Source organism: Scyliorhinus canicula, chromosome 16 (assembly GCF_902713615.1).
Source record: "Scyliorhinus canicula chromosome 16, sScyCan1.1, whole genome shotgun sequence".
Classification (NCBI taxonomy): Eukaryota; Metazoa; Chordata; class Chondrichthyes; order Carcharhiniformes; family Scyliorhinidae; genus Scyliorhinus; species Scyliorhinus canicula.
The window spans coordinates 381576-402536 of record NC_052161.1 but is presented as its reverse complement, the minus strand read 5'-3'; the positions used below and the strand labels follow the sequence as shown (position 1 = coordinate 402536).

Here is a 20961-nt window from a genome sequence, read left to right as displayed (position 1 = left end):
GGTTTGGAATATTGTACCCGCCCCACCTGTGGGTGACTTTCCAGAAGCGAGAGTTCTATTTCGGCACGGCAGAGGAGGCAATGGAGTTTATAAGGGACAATGGACTGGGAGCAGAGTGAGGACATTGAACTTTGGAGGAGTTGGTGGGTTCTTTAATGTTTTTGATGGTGGGTTGTTTGGAAGGAAGGTTTTTCATGGGGGAACAACGATGGTGAGGGTGCCTTTTGTTACTCTTTAGGGATGTATGGTTGGGGGGGGAGAAATACGGGGGTGATGGGGGCGGGTTGGAGGTCTTGGTGGGGTCCACCATGCTCACTGGGCGGGCTCGTTAACGGGAGTGAAATGGGGGGGTTGCCAGGAGGCAGGCGCGGGGGGGAATGGGGTAGGTGCTTTGTTCGGGGTGTGGGAGTTGCTGACAAGGGTGTGGTTGGTGTGGCGCAGTTGGAAAAGGGTAAATGATGGTGGACATCCGAGGGTGGGCCTGGAGGACCTGACACGGGCACGGGACTGGCCCAAGAAAATATGGCTGATTGGCAGAGGAGGAGAACCCCTGACCAAGCTGGTCACATGGAACTTGAGAGGGCTGAATGGGCCGGACAAGTGGTCGCGTGTGTTCGTGCACTTGAGGAGCTTGAAGGCGGATGTAACCTTTTTGCAGGAGACGCAGTTAAAGATAGGGAACCAGACGAGGTTGAGGAAAGGATGGGTGCGGCAGGTGTGCACTTGGGACAGGATATGAAGATGAGGGGGAGGCAGAGTTGGTGAATAAGCGCGTGGCGTCGAGGTGGGGAACATTGTGGCATTTCTTGGGGGGGGGGGGGGGGGCGGGGGAAGGTTCGTGATGGTTAGTGGAAAGTTCAAGGGGATGCTGGCGGTCCTGGTAAACGTCTATGCCCAAATTGGGATGATGTAGATTTTATGAGGCAGGGAAGATTCCTGACCTTGACTCGCACCGGTTGATTATATGGGGGGGATTTTAATACATTTATGGACCGAGCTTGGACCTCAGTCATCGAAGATGTTGACAGTGGCGAAGGAGCTGAAGGGGTTTATGGAGCACATGCTGGGGGGGGGGGGGGGGGGGGTTTACGGCTCAGAGTATTCGCCGATTGTGGTTTCTGACCTCACGCTGCACTGGGTGGATTTGCGTGTGGCCCGGGGGGTCCCACACTCTGCATTGGAGATTGAATGTGGGGTTGTTGGCGATGTGTGTGAGCCGGTGAGGGCTGTCATTTGAGGTACGTGGAGCTAAATGGTACAGTGGAGGTCACGGCCCAACAGGCAGTTGGAGGCACTCAATGCGGTGGTTGGGGGAGTTCATCTCAATTTGGGCGCACAGGGGAAAAGCGGAGCGGGCAGAAATGGCAAGGCTGGTGGATGAGATTTTAATGGTGGACAGGAGGTATTCGAAGGCCCCGGAGCCAGGACTGTTGAAGGAGATGCAGAGGCTCAAGATGGAGTTTGGGATAGTGTCTACAGGGGAGGCAGTGGGGCAGTTATGGAGGGTCAGACGGGCAGTATAGGAGTACGGGGCGAAGGCAAGCAGGATGTTGGCCCAGCAATTGAGGAAGCCAGAGGTGGCGAGGGAGATTGGCAGAGTGAGGGATGATAAGGGTAAGGTGGTGATGGACCTGGAGGGCGTGAATGACATGCTTGAGGCATTCTACAGAAGGCTACATGACTCATAGTCCCCAGCCGGTGGGGGGAGGGGATGCGGCAGATTTTGGCAGGGTTGGAGTTTCCCAAGGTAGAAGAGAATCTGGTTCAGGGACTGGGGCTCCACTTGGGTTGAGGGAGGTAATGGACAGTATGTGGACAATGCAGGCAGGGAAGGCCCTGGGCTGGACGGGTTCCCAGTGGAATTGTATAAAACTTTGGGACAGACATGGGGACACTGCTGGTGACGTACAATGAAGCGAGGGAGAGGGGGATCTTCCCCCTACATTGCCGCAGGCTTCCATCTCCCTGATATTAAAAAAGGATAAGGATCCAGAGCAGTGTGGGTCGCACCGCCCAATACCATTACTTCTTTTTTAATCGTTCATGGAATGTAGGAGTCACTGGAATTTACTGCCCCTCCCTGAAAGCAACCATATTGCTGTGGGTCTGGAGTAACATGTAGGCCAGACCGGGTAAGGATGGCAGATTTCCTTCCCTCAAGGACATTAGTGAACCAGATGGGTTTTTACAACAATCGACTTTTAATTCCAGATTTTTGTTGAATTCAAATTTCACCATGTGCTGTGGTGGGGTTCGAAGCCAGGTCCCCGGAACATGATACTGTGTCTCTGCAATACTAGTCCAACGCCAATACCACTGAGCCACTGCCTCCCTACTGAATGTAAATGGCAAACTGTTGACTCAGGTGTTGGCCTCACAAATCGAGGACTATGATGGGCGAGGATCAAACGACTTTTGTGAAGGGAACACCTGCGAACATGAGGAGGCTGCTTAATGTAATAATGGTGCCTCCGGAGGGGCAGGAGGTGGAGGTCGTGGTGGAGGTGGACGCGGAGAAGGCTTTGACTGGGTGGAATGGGATTATCTGCTGGAGTATGAGCTGCCCAGGGGGAAGAGTTTTGAGTACCTGCAGGTTCGGGACTTCGTAAGGAGAGAGGTGCCGTTCTTTCCTGCAAGGTAAGGTGCTGTCAAGGGACAGGATGGGGGAGAGGAAGGTGTCAGATGTCTACAACAGTTGATGGACTGGGAAGAGGCCCAGGTGGGGGACATAAAATGCGTGGGCAGAGAAACTAGGAGGGGAGGTTGGGGCCAAGACGTGGGCAGAGGGCTTGCGGAATGCGTCCTTGTCGTGTGAGAGGCGAAGGATCATCCAGTTTAAACAGATACACAGGGCGCTATGACTCTAACACGGAAGAGCAGGTTCTTTGAGGGGGTGGAGGATGGGTGTAGGCGGTGTGCGGGAGGGGGGGGGGGGGGGGGCGCCGCGAATCATGTCCACATGTTCCTGGCGTGCCCAGGGTTGAAGGAGTTCTGGCAGGGATTCTCGGACGCAATGTCCGAGGTGCTGGGGGTGGCCCCGACTCCAAAGGTGGCAATTTTCGGGGTGTCGGAAGACTCGACAGTCCAGGGGGTGCGAGAGGCCAATGTTCTGGCCTTTGCCTCCCTGATAGCCCAGAGACAGGCCTTGCTCAGGTGGAGAGACCGGGAATCGCCGAAAGGGGGAGTGTGGGTGAACGACCTTACGGCCTTTCTGAGGCAGGAGAAGGTCAAGTTCGCCTTGAGGGGGTTGGTGGACGGGTTCACTCTGAGGTGGAAGCTGGTTATTGATTTCTTTAAGGAGGATTGAGAGGTCAACGTGGAGGAGGAGGTATGGAGGGGGGTAACGGGGTTAAAATGGGGAAGGCGGATGTGAGAACGGCCGGTATTGAGCGAGGGGGAGGGGAATGGGTGTTGGAGGTTTATAATGTTGTTAGATGTTTGGCTTTTGTTTGTATGAAAATTCCTTGAATAAAACAATAAAAAAATAGTTAATGAGTACTTTGGCATTTATTCAGGGGGAGGTGCCTGCCTATAACATGGCGTTGTCATAACCAACATCTTGTTCCATCAGAGGGACAAGTAAAAGGCCTCATGGCAACACACTTGCTTCAAGCACTGGCACCTGCTGCACAGCATCATCATCCAAACAGGGAGGTGCAGATGTGCCTACAACCCACGCCATGACGGGAGCTGACGACTGCTGGATGATCCACCATCCAATCCACTCCATGGTGAACATCAATGTAACCCCAAAAGCAGCGACAGCAATAGAAACAGTGCCTCAGTAAAGTCAATGCTGAGGCACTCAAATACCTGGATAAGAGATCCCTATTCAACCAGCGCCTCTCTGCCAACCTGTGATCCGGAGAGTGTCCTCAAGGCCTTCAGAGTCAGCACCTGGGAAGCTACACCGCTAGTGACTCGACCAGGAAACACCAAGACTGGACCAATAAGAGCGAACAGGAGATACAGCAGTGATGGTGCATAGAAAAAGTGCAGGAGACCCAGCAGTTAGCTGACGACCATGACAAGCGAGGCTTCTTTCGCACAGTCAAGACCACATATGGCCCAAGAACCCAAGGCCAAGAATGGAGGGATGCTGATCAAGAACAAAGAAACAGTCAGCGCCTGCTGGAAAGAACACTTTGAAGACCCCATTAACAGAGACGATGGGCTAGATTCTCTGTCGGTGGGATCCTCCCCGGCGCCGTCAGCGCACTCACACCCACGGATTTCCTGACAACGTGGGGTTGCCCACAATGGGAAATCCCATTGGCCAGCTGCCAATTTTTTGGCTGGCCTTTTTCTTCAGATCCAGACTGTGTATTCTGTTGAAGACTGGGCTTGTTGGGCTCCCCTTTACGGGGGAGTCAGTTGTTTTGGTTGATGTGGCTTTCCCTTTTTGACTGTTGACTAAGTCAGGTGGAGGTGATATTGGTCAGTGAGCCTTGGTGTCAGGGACTCACAGAATCACAGAATATCATAGCGCAAAAGAGCCCATTCTGCACCGACACATGAAAGAACCTGACCTGCTCACCTAATCCCATTTGCCGCACTTTGCCCATAGCCGTGAATGCTATGATGTGCCAAGTGTTCATCTAAGTACTTTTTAAAGAATGTGAGGATCCCACCTCTACACCCTCCCAGATAGTGTGTATGTTGACTTTTGGGTGGCCCAATCCTTTATTTATTTTTGTGTGGTCCTGGTTGTGGGTGGGAGGGGTCTCTGGTTTGGGGGTCACTCTTACGGCTCTCCCGCCCTGGAGTGCCCCCCCCCCCCCCCGTTTAACAATTGGGACCAGCTTATACTCTGGTTTGTGGCCTCATGATATCAGGTTGTCCTCTTGAGGGTAGTACTGTTGCTGGTGGGCCAGTGATCTGTTTCATCCTTTTGATCTGGGGTTGAGAAATGGGAGTGTGGAAGTTTGGACTCTTGCTCTTGGCTTGCTCTCTTTTTACTCCTGTCATGCGCTGAACGTTAAGGTTTGGCTGTGCCCGGTCTCCTCTCTGTTTTTAACTTTGCCATTTTGCCATTTTAAAGGTGTTGGATAGCTGCCTCTCCTGATCTGAAGAAGAGTTTAAACTGCACTGTAAGAGTTAGTCAATTTCCCCTTAGCGCTGGGGGTCTTGGGGAGTGTTTTCTTCTGCTGTCATTTTATTTTGTAGCTATGGGTGAGATGTGAGTCTATAATGTTGCCTGTATCCTGTTTGTGTGCAAACAGATCATTTATCCATGGAAGGAACATGTTCGGGATTTTGTCCCTGATTCATCCAGCTTTATTTGTTTCCAATGATGTAATGACTATTTATTTGTGTTGTGCCTCTCTATCTACACTGATACCTGGAGCTACCTTTCTGCTAGAGTCCATTGTAAAAAATGTAATAGTAGAGCACCTGGAAAGTAGTGGCGGGAATTGGACAGAGTCAGCACAGATTTACGAAAGGGAAATGGTGCTTGACAAATGTACTGGAAATCAGCTGTGGTTATTGATGAAGGTCCCCCCTTCTCAAGCTTGCCGCTCGCCTGAGGTGTGGTGATCCTAAGGTTAAATCACCACCAGTCAGCTCTCCCCCTCAAAGTGGCAAACAGCCTATGGTCATCTGGGACTCCTCTGACATTTCTTTACTCCTCTCTCCCCCAGGAATAAAAATAAAAATTATATTTCTATCAAGAAAACAATGTTTCATCTTCATTTATTCATCCGTAACGATGAGACTGTATCCACATCTCCTGACTGCACAGACGCCTGTGGTTTCTTGGATTCTTCAGCCTCTCTCAGTTCCTTGTAAACTCTCCACATTCTCTGGCTTGGATGGGAGGGTGGGGAAAGTAGTTTATTTTTGTCTGCGGTTTGCAATGTTTCTTGGTTAGTTTTCAAACCCTTTGGTTCTCCACAGATTACTTCAATATTCCCAAACTGGTGACTCAACATGTCACACACTATGTTCTATTTTTGAATTCCACAAAGTGCCCTTAATCTAACAGCTCTGCTTGTAGAGTTTGAAATTGTGTCAAGTAAGGCTAGCTGACCTGAATTGATGGCTCCGATATTCCAGTCTCCGGAACCCCACCCAAAAGTATCCGACTCTGAGTTAGAGTGGAGATTTACAATTGACACCCCGATACCTCCTTTAACTTCCTCAACTACTCCTATTCCCCCCGACCTGAATACCACTACATGACTAGCCCCCCCCACCCCCAAAACCCGACTTGTCCCCCCAGCTCCGACCTGACTAGCCCCCGCCACCTATCTCCATTGCCCCAAAACCACCTGAAGTAATCTCACCACCCTATCCAGTTGCTGCCCTACACTGTCATGTACCTCATCACACCACCCCCTCACTTAACCTACCCACCCTATCTCCTTACCCACTTACCGTCACTTCGTAGCTTTTCAAAGAAGCTTTGGGAAATCCTTACCGGATTTTTGGAAGAACCCTCCATTAGAATGTAGCCTGGAGGAAGGGAAGTGGGTCTACTTTTGTTTTACCAGGATGAGAAAAGGGGTTCTAATCCTGATCGGAAAGTTGGGACCAAACTTTCCTGTCAATCATGAACCCTTCTTTAATTCATAAAGTTTTTATCTTGTTCTTTTAGTGCTAACTTTGTGATGAGCCAGATTTGTCTTTTGATAGTGATGCAGTGAGCCTTACTTTACTGGCCTACTTGGTTAGTGATTCTCTCTTTACCAGTTATTCTGGTATAATTGCAGTAACCCAGATTAGAAGTTGTGAACAAGTTTGCAATACTGGAATTATTTCATGATTATTATTTAATTGTAAATGTGCATCTTATACTGGGTTATCTTTGAACATTTTTAATGTCCTTTTGCAGACTGTCACCTGATACCACGAATGTGTTACATTCGAAAACAATACCTTGATGGAATTAAAGGATTGCTTTACAATTGTGATGAATGTAGGAGTTGCAGATATATATTGTGTTATATGCTATATGTATTTGGTGCAGTAAAGGTTAAAAGACTGGGTTAGTGTATGTGTGTGACTGCTGCCGTAATGCTTTTAAAACCCCAGGTTTAAAAGTCAGGCAGACACTGGGGCGACAGAAAAGATAATTAAAGTATCGTAAAAGTAAGATCATAATTCAGAAGGTGAATTTTGAATCAGCTTTAAACAAGGTTCTACTTGGACTTACTTGCAGCTGGAGCTTGTTAACTAGTTAATTGCATTAGGCCAGGTTTCAGAAGCTAGAGTCACAGTATAAATAGGAGCTAGTTACAGTGCAGACTTTGTTTGCACTGGAGTGCTGAACTTGTGGCATTTGAGTGCTACAGTGAGAGTTTGGTGACTGAGGGAGTGCTGAGCTTGTGGCACTTGAGTGCTACAGTGAGAGTTTGGTGACTGAGGGAGTGCTGAGCTTGTGGCATTTGAGTGCTACAGTGAGAGTTTGGTGACTGAGGGAGTGCTGAGCTTGTGGCATTTGAGTGCTACAGTGAGAGTTTGGTGACTGAGGGAGTGCTGAGCTTGTGGCATTTGAGTGCTACAGTGAGAGTTTGGTGACTGAGGGAGTTAGGTGAGGAGGGAGTAAGGTGCTCCTTACATTTCATTTCCTTTATTTATCAAAGAGCGTGAAGGGAGCCAGGAGTTTAGAGTACAGCTGACTGGAAGTAGAGTCGGAGGGCGGAGGTACAGTTGGTCCAAGGGGCAGCTAATTCTGTAAAGTAAGAGGGGATGGAGGCTAGGGCAGTTGCATGCTCCTCCTGAAGGATGTGGGTGGTGAGGGATACCACTGGTGTCCCCGCTGACTATACCTGCGGGAAGTGCACCCAACTCCAGCTCCTCAGAGACCGTGTTAAGGTGCTGGAGCTGGAGCTGGATGAACTTCGGATCATCCGGGAGGCAGAGGGGGTTATCGAGAAGAGTTACAGGGAGGTAGCCACACCAAAGGTACTGGACAAGAGTAGCTGGGTTACAGTCAGGGGAAAGAAAACTAACAGGCAGACAGTGCAGGGATCCCTCGTGGCCGTTCCCCTTCAAAACAAGTATACCGTTTTGGATGCTGTTGGGGGGGGATGACCTACCGGGGGAAGGCCCCAGCGGCCAGGTCTCTGGCACTGAGTCTCGCTCTGGGGCTCAGAAGGGAAGGGGGGAAGCATAGAAAAGGAATAGTAATAGGAGATTCAATGGTTAGGGGAATAGATAGGAGATTCTGTGGTCGCGAGCGAGACTCCGAAAGGTATGTTGCCTCCCGGGTGCCAGGGCCAGGGATGTCTCGGATCGTGTCTTCAGGATCCTGAAGGGGGAGGGTGAGCAGCCAGAAGTCGTGGTGCACATTGGTACCAACGATGTAGGTAGGAAAAAGGATGTGGAGGTAATAAACAAGTTTAGGGAGTTAGGCTGGAAGTTAAAGACCAGGACAGACAGAGGTGTCATCTCTGGTTTGTTGCCGGTGCCACGTGATAGCGAGGCTAGGAATAGGGAGAGAGTACAGTTGAACACGTGGCTGCAGGAATGGTATAGGAGGGAGGGCTTCAGGTATTTGGATAATTGGAGCGCATTCTGGGGAAGGTGGGACCTGTACAAGCAGGACGGGTTGCATCTGAACCAGAGGGGCACCAATATCCTGGTGGGGAGGTTTTCTAGTACTCTTTGGGAGGGTTTAAACTAATTTGGCAGGGGAATGGGAACCGGATCTGTAGTCCAGCAACTAAGGAAGACGATAGTCAGGACGCCAAAGCACGTAGTGATGCAGTGGGGAAGGTAACAATGACAAAGGAGAGTACTTGCAGGCAAGGAGATGGTTTGAATTGTGTATACTTTAATGCAAGAAGCATCAGGAATAAGGTGGGTGAACTTAAGGCATGGATCGGTACTTGGGACTACGATGTGGTGGCCATCACGGAAACTTGGATAGAAGAGGGGCAGAAATGGTGGTTGGAGGTCCCTGGCTATAGATGTTTCAACAAGATTAGGGAGGATGGTAAAAGAGGTGGGGGGGGGGGGGGTGGCATTGTTAATTAGAGATAGTATAACAGCTGCAGAAAGGCAGTTCGAGGGGGATCTGCCTACTGAGGTAATATGGGTTGAAGTCAGAAATAGGAAAGGAGCAGTCACCTTGTTGGGAGTTTTCTATAGGCCCCTCCAATAGCAGCAGAGATGTGGAGGAACAGATTGGGAAACATATTTTTGAAAGGTGCAGAAGTCACAGGGTAGTAGTCATGGGTGACTTCAACGTCCCAAACATTGAGTGGAAACTCTTTAGATCAAATAGTTTGGATGGGGTAGTGTTTGTGCAGTGTGTCCAGGAAGCTTTTCTAACACAGTATGTAGATTGTCCGACCAGAGGGGAGGCCATATTGGATTTAGTACTTGGTAATGAACCAGGGCAGGTGATAGATTTGTTAGTGGGGGAGCATTTTGGAGGTAGTGACCACAATTCTGTGACTTTCACTTTAGTAATGGAAGGGATAGGTGCGTGCAACAGGGCAAGGTTTATAATTGAGGGAAGGGTAAATACAATGCTGTCAGACAAGAATTGAAGTGCAGAAGTTGGGAACATAGGCTGTCAGGGAAGGACACAAGTGAAATGTGAAACTTGTTCAAGGAACAGGTACTGCGTGTCTTTGATATGTATGTCCCTGTCAGGCAGGGAAGAGATGGTCGAGTGAGGGAACCATGGTTGACAAGAGAGGTTGAATGTCTTGTTACGAGGAAGAAGGAGACTTATGTAAGGCTGAAGAAACAAGATTCAGACAGGGCGCTGGAGGGATGCAAGATAGCCAGGAGGGAACTGAAGAAAGGGATTAGGAGAGCTAAGAGAGGGCGTGAAAAATCTTTGGCGGGTAGGATCAAGGAAAACCCCAAGGCCTTTTACACATATGTGAGAAATATGAGAATGACTAGAGCGAGGGTAGGTCCGATTAAGGACAGTAGCGGGAGATTGTGTATTGAGTCTGAAGAGATAGGAGAGGTCTTGAACAAGTATTTTTCTTCAGTATTTACAAACGAGAGGGGCCATATTGTTGGAGAGGACAGCGTGAAGCAGACTGATAAGCTTGAGGAGATACTTGTCAGGAAGGAAGATGTGTTGCGCGTTTTGAAAAACTTGAGGATAGACAAGTCCCCCAGGCCTTACGGGATATATCCAAGGATTCTATGGGAAGCAAGAAATGAAATTGCAGAGCCGTTGGCAATGATCTTTTCGTCCTCGCTGTCAGCAGGGGTGGTACCAGAGGATTGGAGAGTGGCGAATGTCGTGCCCCTGTTCAAAAAAGGGAATCGGGATAACCCTGGGAATTACAGGCCAGTTAGTCTTACTTCGGTGGTAGGCAAAGTAATGGAAAGGGTACTGTGGGATAGGATTTCTGAGCATCTGGAAAGGCATTGCTTGATTAGGGATAGTCAGCACGGATTTGTGAGGGGTAGGTCTTGCCTTACAAGTCTTATTGACTTCTTTGAGGAGGTGACCAAGCATGTGGATGAAGGTAAAGCAGTGGATGTAGTGTACATGGATTTTAGTAAGGCATTTGATAAGGTTCCCCATGGTAGGCTTATGCAGAAAGTAAGGAGGCATGGGATAGTGGGAAATTTGGCCAGTTGGATAACAAACTGGCTGACCGATAGAAGACAGAGAGTGGTGGTGGATGGCAAATATTCAGCCTGGAGCCCAGTTATCTGTGGCGTACCGCAGGGATCAGTTCTGGGTCCTCTGCTGTTTGTGATTTTCATTAACGATTTGGATGAGGGAGTTGAAGGGTGGGTCAGTAAATTTGCAGATGATACGAAGATTGGTGGAGTTGTGGATAGTGAGGAGGGCTGTTGTCGGCTTCAAAGAGACATAGATAGGATGCAGAGCTGGGCTGAGAAGTGGCAGATGGAGTTTAACCCTGACAAGTGTGAGGTTGTCCATTTTGGAAGGACAAATATGAATGCGGAATACAGGGTTAATGGTAGGGTTCTTGGCAATGTGGAGGAGCAGAGAGATCTTGGGGTCTATGTTCATAGTTCTTTGAAAGTTGCCACTCAAGTGGATAGAGCTGTGAAGAAGGCCTATGGTGTGCTAGCGTTCATTAGCAAAGGGATTGAATTTAAGAGCCGTGAGGTGATGATGCAGCTGTACAAAACCTTGGTCAGGCCACATTTGGAGTACTGTGTGCCGTTCTGGTCACCTCATTTTAGGAAGGATGTGGAAGCTTTGGAAAAGGTGCAAAGGAGATTTACCAGGATGTTGCCTGGAATGGAGAGTAGGTCATACGAGGAAAGGTTGAGGGTGCTAGGCCTTTTCTCATTAGAACGGAGAAGGATGAGGTGCGACTTGATAGAGGTTTATAAGATGATTAGGGGAATAGATAGAGTAGACAATCAGAGACTTTTTACCTGTGTGGAACAAACCATTACAAGGGGACATAAATTTAAGATAAATGGTGGAAGATATAGAGGGGATGTCAGAGGTAGGCTCTTTACCCAGAGAGTAGTGGGGGCATGGAATGCACTGCCTGTGGAATTAGTTGAGTCGGAAAAGTTAGGGACCTTCAAGCGGCTATTGGATAGGTACATGGATTAGGGTAGAATAATGGAGTGTAGGTTAACTTCTTAAGGGCAGCACGGTAGCATTGTGGATAGCACAATTGCTTCACAGCTCCAGGGTCCCAAGTTCGATTTCGACTTGGGTCACTGTCTGTGTGGAGTCTGCACATCCTCCCTGTGACTGCGTGGGTTTCCTCCGGGTGCTCCGGTTTCCTCCCACAGTCCAAAGATGTGCAGGTTGGGTGGAGTGGCCATGAAAAAGTGTCCAAAATTCTATGATTAACTAGGACAAAAGTTCGGCGCAACATCGTGGGCCGAAGGGCCTGTTCTGTGCTGTATTTCTCTATCTCTATCTATCTATAATTGCTTCCAACCATGTATATTGTTTCTCTAATTAGGGCGAATGGAAAGAAGATTCCCTGCGGAGTAGATAATGAGAGACATTGGGCAGGATTCTCCATCCCACTGCGCCAGTTTTCTGGTGCGTCCCGGCTGGTAGCAGGAATTTCTTTCCCGGCAGCGGGATTCTCCGTCCCCGGCAGCGGGATTCTCTGTCCCCGGCAGCGGGATTCTCCGTCCCCGGCAGCGGGATTCTCCGTCCCCGGCAGCGGGATTCTCCGTCCCCGGCAGCGGGATTCTCCGCCCCGGCAGCGGGATTCTCCGCCCCGGCAGCGGGATTCTCCGTCCCCGGCAGCGGGATTCTCCGTCTCCGGCAGCGGGATTCTCCGTCCCCGGCAGCGGGATTCTCCGCCCCGGCAGCGGGATTCTCCGCCCCGGCAGCGGGATTCTCCGTCCCGGCAGCGGGATTCTCCGTCCCGGCAGCGGGATTCTCCACCCCGGCAGCGGGATTCTCCGCCCCGGCAGCGGGATTCTCCGCCCCGGCAGCGGGATTCTCCGAACCGGCAGCGGGATTCTCCGCCCCGGCAGCGGGATTCTCCGTACCCGGCAGCATGATTCTCCGCCCGGCAGCATGATTCTCCGCCCGGCAGCGGGATTCTCCTTCCCCGGCAGCGGGATTCTCCGCCCCGGCAGCGGGATTCTCCGTCCCCGGCAGCGGGATTCTCCGTCCCCGGCAGCGGGATTCTCCGCCCCGGCAGCGGGATTCTCCGTCCCCGGCAGCGGGATTCTCCGTCCCCGGCAGCGGGATTCTCCGCCCCGGCAGCAGGATTCTCCGCCCCGGCAGCGGGATTCTCCGTCCCCGGCAGCGGGATTCTCCACCCCGGCAGCGGGATTCTCCGTCCCGGCAGCGGGATTCTCTGTCCTGGAGGCGGCTCTCACTGGCAGCGGAATCTCTGTCCAAGCGGCCCGCCAATGTGGTTTCCCCGGGCGTGGGTGCGCTGCCGACATAACGGAGAATCCCGACAGCGGCGAATCAGCCCATTGTGTTTCGCTTTAGTAAGCTGGTTGGAACCCGGTTGGTGGGATAGAGATGATGGTGTTAATGGGGGGAACGCGGGCTGAAGCAGTCAATTTTTAATTTTTGTTTTCGCCTGGAAGGTGATCTAAGAAGCAGTTTCTGAAGAATAGAACCAGTAATTCTGCATTTATTCCGATAGTGTCAGCTCACTCTGTCCCCAGGTCTCTCTGTCCCCAGGTCTCTCTGTCCCCAGGTCTCTCTGTCCCCAGGTCTCTCTGTCCCCAGGCCTCTCTGTCCCCAGGTCTCTCTGTCCCCAGGTCTCTCTGTCCCCAGGTCTCTCTGTCCACAGGTCTCTCTGTCCCCAGGTCTCTCTGTCCCCAGGTCTCTCTGTCCCCAGGTCTCTCTGTCCCCAGGTCTCTCTGTCCCCAGGCCTCTCTGTCCCCAGGTCTCTCTGTCCCCAGGTCTCTCTGTCCCCAGGTCTCTCTGTCCACAGGTCTCTCTGCCCCCAGATCTCTCTGTCCCCAGATCTCTCTGTCCCCAGATCTCTCTGTCCCCAGATCTCTCTGTCCCCAGATCTCTCTGTCCCCAGGTCTCTCTGTCCCCAGGTCTCTCTGTCCCCAGATCTCTCTGTCCTCAGATCTCTCTGTCCCCAGGTCTCTCTGTCCCCAGGTCTCTCTGTCCCCAGGTCTCTCTGTCCACAGGTCTCTCTGTCCCCAGGTCTCTCTGTCCCCAGATCTCTCTGTCCCCAGATCTCTCTGCCTCTCTGCCCAGGACCCCAGAAACAACGGAGACTGCGTGCGAGGACCCGAATACGCTGTGAGGTATTCCCGCGCCCGCAGAACGCCGGGACCCATCCGGATCGCAAACTCTCCCCCCCAGCAACCCCTCTACGTCAACCAGCGCCCGGGACCCTTCCAGGCGCGACCCTGGAAACGTAAACAGCGCCCTGGACCTCGCTAGCGCCCTGGACCCCGCCAGACGCAACCACCTACCTTCCACAGGGGTTGACGTCTCCCATCGGATCCCAGGATCATCCAGCAGCAGCTGCCGACCGAGGAAGCGAGGGAAACGCAGCGGTCTGCAGGTTAGACTGAAGCAACGTAGTTTCAAGACCCCTCTCCCCAGCATACTCCTGGCAAACGTCCAAGAGATCAAAAACAAGCTGGATGGACTTAACGCCAGACTTACCTCTCAGAGGGAAGTAAGAGACTGCTGTGTGCTCTGTTTCACAGAGACATGGCTCACCCCCACCTCACCGGACTGTGCCATACAACCTGAAGGCTTCTCTATTCACCAGGCGGACCGCACGGCATCTTCAGGCAAAGCGAAGGGTGGAGGGGTTTGCCTCCTCATCAACTCCTCCTGGTGCTTGGATGTGGTGACCCTGGCGACCTACTGCTCCCCAGACCTGGAATACTTGACCGTAAAGTGCCGCCCATACTATCTTCCAAGTGAGTTCACTTCAGCCATTATCACAGCGGTCTACATCCCACCCCAGGCAGAAGTGAGGAAGGCGCTGGATGAACTGTACAGTTATAAACAACTATGAAACAGAACACCCGGAGGCCTTGTTCATTGTGGCCGGAGACTTCAACAAAGCCAAACTCAAGAGTGTACTGCCAAAATTCCACCAGCACATCTCCTGTACCACCCGGGGCGACAACACTCTTGACCACTGCTACTCAAAAATCAAGGGCGCCTACCGTTCCATCCCCCGACCGCACTTTGGGAAATCAGACCATAAGACTGTGCTCCTTCTCCCGGCTTACAAGCAGAAACTCAAGCGGGAGAATCCAGCTAAGAAGGTTGTGCAGTGCTGGTCCGAGGAGACAGAAGACCTCTTACGTGACTGCTTAGAGACAGTGGATTGGTCCATATTTAAGAACTCAGCGACTAACTGAAATGAGTATGCTACCACCGTCACAGACTTCATCAGCAAATGTGTGGACGACTGCGTGCCAAAGAATGCAGTACGTACGTTCCCCAACCGGAAACCATGGCTCAATCACGAGATTGACTCCCTACTGAAGGACAGATCTGAGGCGTAAAAGGCAGACGACCCTGTCCTATACAAGAAATCCAGGTATGACCTCCGCAAAGCCATCCGAGATGCCAAGAGAGAATATCAAACTAAGCTAGAGTCACAGACAGACTCTCGGCGGTTGTGGCAAGGACTAAACAACATAACGGGCTAGAAAGCGAAGCCGAGCAGTATCTCTGGCAGCAGCGCACCCCTCCCCGATGAACTTAATGCATTCTATGCTCGATTTGAGCAGGTAACCAACAATCCGCTGTCGAGTGCCCCAGCAGCCCATAATTCACCCATACCCACCATCACTGTTTCCGAAGTCAGATCGGCCTTTCTGAAAGTGAACCCACGGAAGGCGATGGGCCTGGACGGTATCCCTGGTCATGCACTCAGAGCCTGCGCATACCAGCTGGCAGAGGTATTCACAGACATCTTTAACCTATCCCTACTCCACTCCGAGGTCCCCACCTGCTTCAAGAAGACCACCATCATACCGGTACCAAAGAAGAACCAGGCAACGTGCCTCAATTACCACCGCCCAGTGGCCCTGACGTCAGTTGTAATGAAGTGCTTCGAGAGGCTGATCATGAAGCGCATCACCTCCATACTCCCGGAACACCTTGACCCACTTCAATTCGTATACCGTCGCAACCGGTCCACATCAGACGCCATTTCCCTGGCCCTACACTCATCCCTAGAGCATCTCGAAAACAAGGACTTCTACATCAGATTCCTATTTATTGACTACAGTTCCGCCTTCAACACCATAATCCCAGCCAAGCTCATATCAAAGCTCCAAAACCTAGGACTTGGCTCCCCACTCTGCAACTGGATCCTTGACTTTCTGACCAACAGACCACAATCAGTAAGAATGAACACCAACACCTCCTCCACAATAGTCCTCAATACCGGTGCCCCGCAAGGCTGCGTACTTAGCCCCCTACTCTACTCCCTGTACACACACAACTGCGTGGCAGAACTTGGTTCCAACTCCATCTACAAGTTTGCTGACGATACGACCATAGTGGGCCGGATCGCGAATAACGACGAGTCCGAATACAGGAGGGAGATAGAGAACCTAGTGGAGTGGTGTAACGACAACAATCTCTCCCTCAATGCCAGCAAAACTAAAGAGCTGGTCATCGACTTCAGGAAGCAAAGTACTGTTCACACCCCTGTCAGCATCAACGGAGCCGAGGTGGAGATGGTTAGCAGTTTCAAATTCCTAGGGGTGCACATCACCAAAAATCTGTCCTGGTCCACTCACGTCGACTCTATCACCAAGAAAGCATAACAGCGCCTATACTTCCTCAGGAAATTAAGGAAATTCGGCATGTCCACATTAACCCTTACCAACTTTTACAGATGCACTATAGAAAGCATCCTATCGGGCTGCATCACAGCCTGGTATGGCAACTGCTCGGCCCAGGACCGCAAGGAACTTCAGAGAGTCGTGAATACCGCCCAGTCCATCACACGAACCTGCCTCCCATCCATGGACTCCATCTACACCTCCCGCTGCCTGGGGAAAGCGGGCAGCATAATCAAGGATCCCTCCCACCCGGCTTACTCACTTTTCCAACTTCTTCCATCGGGCAGGCGATACAGAAGTCTGAGAACACGCACAAACAGACTCAAAAACAGCTTCTTCCCCACTGTCACCAGACTCCTAAATGACCCTCTTATGGACTGACCTCAATAACACTACACCCTGTATGCTTCACCCGATGCTGGTGCTTATGTAGTTACATTGTATATATTGTGTTGCCCTATTATGTATTCTCATGTATTTTCTTGTATTTTCTTGAATTTTGTTTAATTCCCTTTTCTTCCATGTACTGAATGATCTGTTGAGCTGCTTGCAGAAAAATACTTTTCCCTGTACCTCGGTACATGTGACAATAAACAAATCCAATCCAATCCAATCCAATCCAATCTCTGTCCCCAGATCTCTCTGTCCCCAGGTCTCTCTGTCCCCGGGTCTCTCTGTCCCCGGGTCTCTCTGTCCCCGGGTCTCTCTGTCCCCGGGTCTCTCTGTCCACAGGTCTCTCTGTCCACAGGTCTCCCTGTCCCCAGGTTTCTCTGTCCACAGGTCTCCCTGTCCCCAGGTCTCTCTGTCCCCAGGTCTCTCTGTCCCCAGGTCTCTCTGTCCCCAGCAGTCTCAAAAGATCTCGATCCAATGTTTGTCAAATAATCCTGCGTTTGCCACCTCTGGTTAAATGACTGGAGATGGGTCTTCTTGATTGGAGAATAAAATATAACAGTTAGAAGTTTTAGTGTTTCATTTTATTGTTTAGCGTTGTTTAACTGATAATTGAAAGCTATTTCTTGTATTACGTTAAAGTTAGTTCAATACTGTGTTAGCAATAAAGTTTGTTTTAATAAACCCTATTTGTAAGTGGAATCACTCCTGGAGCGAAGTATCCTTTCCTCACAGTATTACAAATTCAATAAAGTATTGGGGTTTCTGTTCGGTGTCCCAGCAAAGGTTGGGGTCTGGTCCAGGATTGTAATACAATTCAGGAATTAGCCTAGGTGCAGTCAGTTTGTGCTATGAAACTACATTTTATATTTTTACCTAAACATTTGCAGGCAACAATTTGTAAGCTTCAGTTAATAGAGTTTTAAATTCTAGCCAACCAGATTGTCTGACAGCTGTCTAGGGTGGAACTTCCTCCCTGATGGGGGTGTCATACTCACCCAATTAAGGATGCCTCAGCAAATATTGTGGTGGGCCTGCTGGATCTTTGGCTGGCAAAGTACCAACTGAATTTTAGTTGGGAGACAGGTAATCTGCTCTCTTCCCTGTAAAATCCACCCCTAAGTGGTTAAAATATTGGTTTTAAATTTGCAGTAATTTGTATTCCATATCGTTATGTATTTGTTTTTAGAAAAAGGCCAATCAGAATCATGCTGCCTGGTTTAAATTTCAAACAATGCTCGGCAGTTAAGTGTCAGTCACAATCAACTGGTGCATTCTCTAGGACAACCCATGGTTGGACCTAGGTAGTGTCCTAGACATTCCATCATAAGGTCAGAGGTGGGGATGTTCACAGATTACTACATATTGTTAGCACCATTTGTGACTCCTCAGATAATGAAGCAGTCCATATCCAAATGCAGCAAGACCTGAACTTGTCAGGAGTGTAATGGAATAATCCCCACTTGCCTGGATGAGTGCAGCTCCAACAACACTCAAGAAGCTGAACATCATCCAGGACAAAGCAGCCCGCTTGATTGCTTCCTCTTCCACAAACATTCAAACCCTCCACCACCGACGAACAGTGGCAGCCGTGAGTACCATCTACAAGATGCACTGCAGGAACACGGCAAGGTTCCTTAAACAACACCTTCCAAACCCATGACCTCTACCATCTAGAAGGCCAAGAGCAGCAGATACCTGGCAACCCCACCACCTGGAGGTTCCCCTCCAAGTCACTCACCACCCTGACTTGGAAATATATCACCGTTCCTTCGCTGTTCCCGGATCAAAATCCTGGAACTCCCTCACTGCATCTCATGGACTGCAGTGGTTCAAGAAGGCTGAAGAGCAACTATTAGGCAATAAATGCTGGCCTAACCAGCGATGCACACATCCTGTAAATGATTCGGCCACCCAAAAGTAAAAAGAAAACAACACCTCTACCAATTAGACTCCACTTGCCAAATAATTAGCATTCTCTTCCCATACAGTGTAAAGTTGTAGTTCCCCAGACATTGGTATTATCATTGTTCTGATGAGTGCAAGATGAAAACTTCAACAAAATGTATTTTTTTAAGCAATGCTCAAGTTCTGTATTATGAATGAAAAAAACAAAGTTCTGTAATTCTGGGCCTATGCTGATGGCTGGTTGTTGAATTTATTTGTTGACATAATGGTCATTCATTTGCTTTGATTCCAGGCAAAATCCTATTCAGAAGAAGCCATGTCAGGGATGTGGCCATGAAGAGACTGAGGCCCATTGATGAATATTGCAGGGTAAGCATTCAGTGAAAGCAGGCATTCAACAGGTCATTGTGTTAAAAACACTGTTACTTTTAGATATTGGGTGAGTGATACTATCTTCGATCCTGAGGCACTGCCTCAGAAAAGATGAGACGTGCCAAACTGACCTTTCCCACATGTGTCCTTCTAATCACATTTAGTGGACATCATGCACACATGTAGAGCCAGCTGCTCCATCGAGGCAATGGCATAGTAGAGGCTCTGAGCTGAATTTTCTCCTCCCGACACGGGTACCCAAGTGGAGGCATGTGTGGCCACAATTTCACATTTACCTGCCAATTCCCGACAGACACCTATTCCCCAGGGTGGGAAATATGGCACTTGTGTAAAGTGATGTCAGGATCACCATTTAAATGCCTGCTGCAAATCTCATTTTCCCTGACGTTGGTATTTGTTCAATGTGGGTGGGTTTCCTGAAGACTGTTCTGTGAACTTTGGGGGAAGTCTGCTGTCGCATCAAAAACCTTTGGACAGGTAAGTTTAAAAGCTCTTACCAACTTCAAACGTCATAACGTAATGATGTTTGATAAGTTAAAGCTAAAAGGCAGTAATAGATCATAGGGCACTGTCCTCAAAAAATAAATCAACATTAAATTGACCAACATTGTGTTACACCTTCACATACATTAGAATACTTTATCCAAAGCATAAAGTCCTCTTCTGCATTCAACATTATTGAAAATCTGATTTACATGGGCCAAGTAGGCGTAGTTTGTTTATTACAATACCAATTTCAAAATAAGAACAAAGTCACTTGGGACTGTGATGAGGAGAAATTATTTTACTCAAAGGTTTCTGGAATCCTACACCCCAGAGGGCTGTGGAAGCTCAGTAATTGACTAATTGTAAAGCAAAGGTTGACAGATTTCTGAATACCAATAACATAAAGGGATATACATAGAATTTACAGTGCAGAAGGAGGCCATTCGGCCTATCGAGTCTGCACTGGCTCCTGGAAAGAGCACCCTACCCAAGGTTAACACCTCCACCCTATCCCCATAACCCAGTAACCCCATAACCCAGTAACCCCACCCAACACTAAGGGCAATTTTGGACACTAAGGGCAATTTATCATGGCCAATCCACCTAACCTGCACATCTTTGGACTGTGGGAGGAAACCGGAGCACCCGGAGGAAACCCACGCACACACGGGGAGGATGTGCAGACTCCGCACAGACAGTGACCCAAGCCGGAATCGAACCTAGGACCCTGGAGCTGTGAAGCGATTGTGCTATCCACAATGCTACCATGCCTCCCTAATATGGGGTAGTGTGGGGAAAAAGGTGTTGAAGTGGATGATCAACATGATCATATTGAACAGCAGAGGAGACTTGATGGGCCGAATAGCCTACATCTGTTCTGATTTGTGCAGAGATGCCTTCAGACTGGAAAAATCTGAACAAAGAACAAAGAAAATTACAGCACAGGAACAGGCCCTTCGGCACTCCCAGCCTGCACCGATCCAGATCCTTTATCTAAACCTGTCGCCTATTTTCCAAGGATCTACTTCCCTCTGTTCCCCGCCCGTTCATATATCTGTCTAGATGCATCTTAAATGATGCTATCGTGCCCGCCTCTACCACCTCCGCTGGCAAAGCGTTCCAGGCACCCACCACCCTTTGCGTAAAAAACTTTCCACGCACATCTCCCTTAAACTTTCCCCCTCTCACCTTGAAATCGTGACCCCTTGTAATTGACACCCTCACTCTTGGAAAAAGCTTGTTGCTATCCACCCTGTCTATACCTCTCATAATTTTGTAGACCTCAATCAGGTCCCCCCTCAACCTCCGTCTTTCCAACGAAAACAATCCTAATCTACTCAACCTTTCTTCATAGCTAGCACCCTCCATACCAGGCAACATCCTGGTGAACCTCCTCTGCACCCTCTCTAAAGCATCCACATCCTTCTGGTAATGTGGTGACCAGAACTGCGCGCAGTATTCCAAACGTGGCCTAACCAAAGTCCTATACAACTGTAACATGACCTGCCGACTCTTGTACTCAATACCCCGTCCGATGAAGGCAAGCATGCTGTATGCCTTCTTGACCACTCTATCGGCCTGCGTTGCCACCTTCAGGGT

The 20961-nt window shown here is 49.8% G+C and overlaps 1 protein-coding gene across 3 annotated transcripts in view; it reads left to right on the top strand.

The window, feature by feature from the left end:
- sh3pxd2aa (SH3 and PX domains 2Aa) overlaps nt 1-20961 on the top strand; it is a 367257-nt gene that overhangs the window by 105144 nt on the left and 241152 nt on the right. For all 3 annotated transcript variants that reach the window (XM_038822069.1, XM_038822070.1, XM_038822068.1), the window contains exon 4: nt 18776-18852. In XM_038822069.1, the coding sequence (XP_038677997.1) occupies nt 18776-18852 (77 nt within the window). The remainder of the gene's footprint in view (nt 1-18775; nt 18853-20961) is intronic.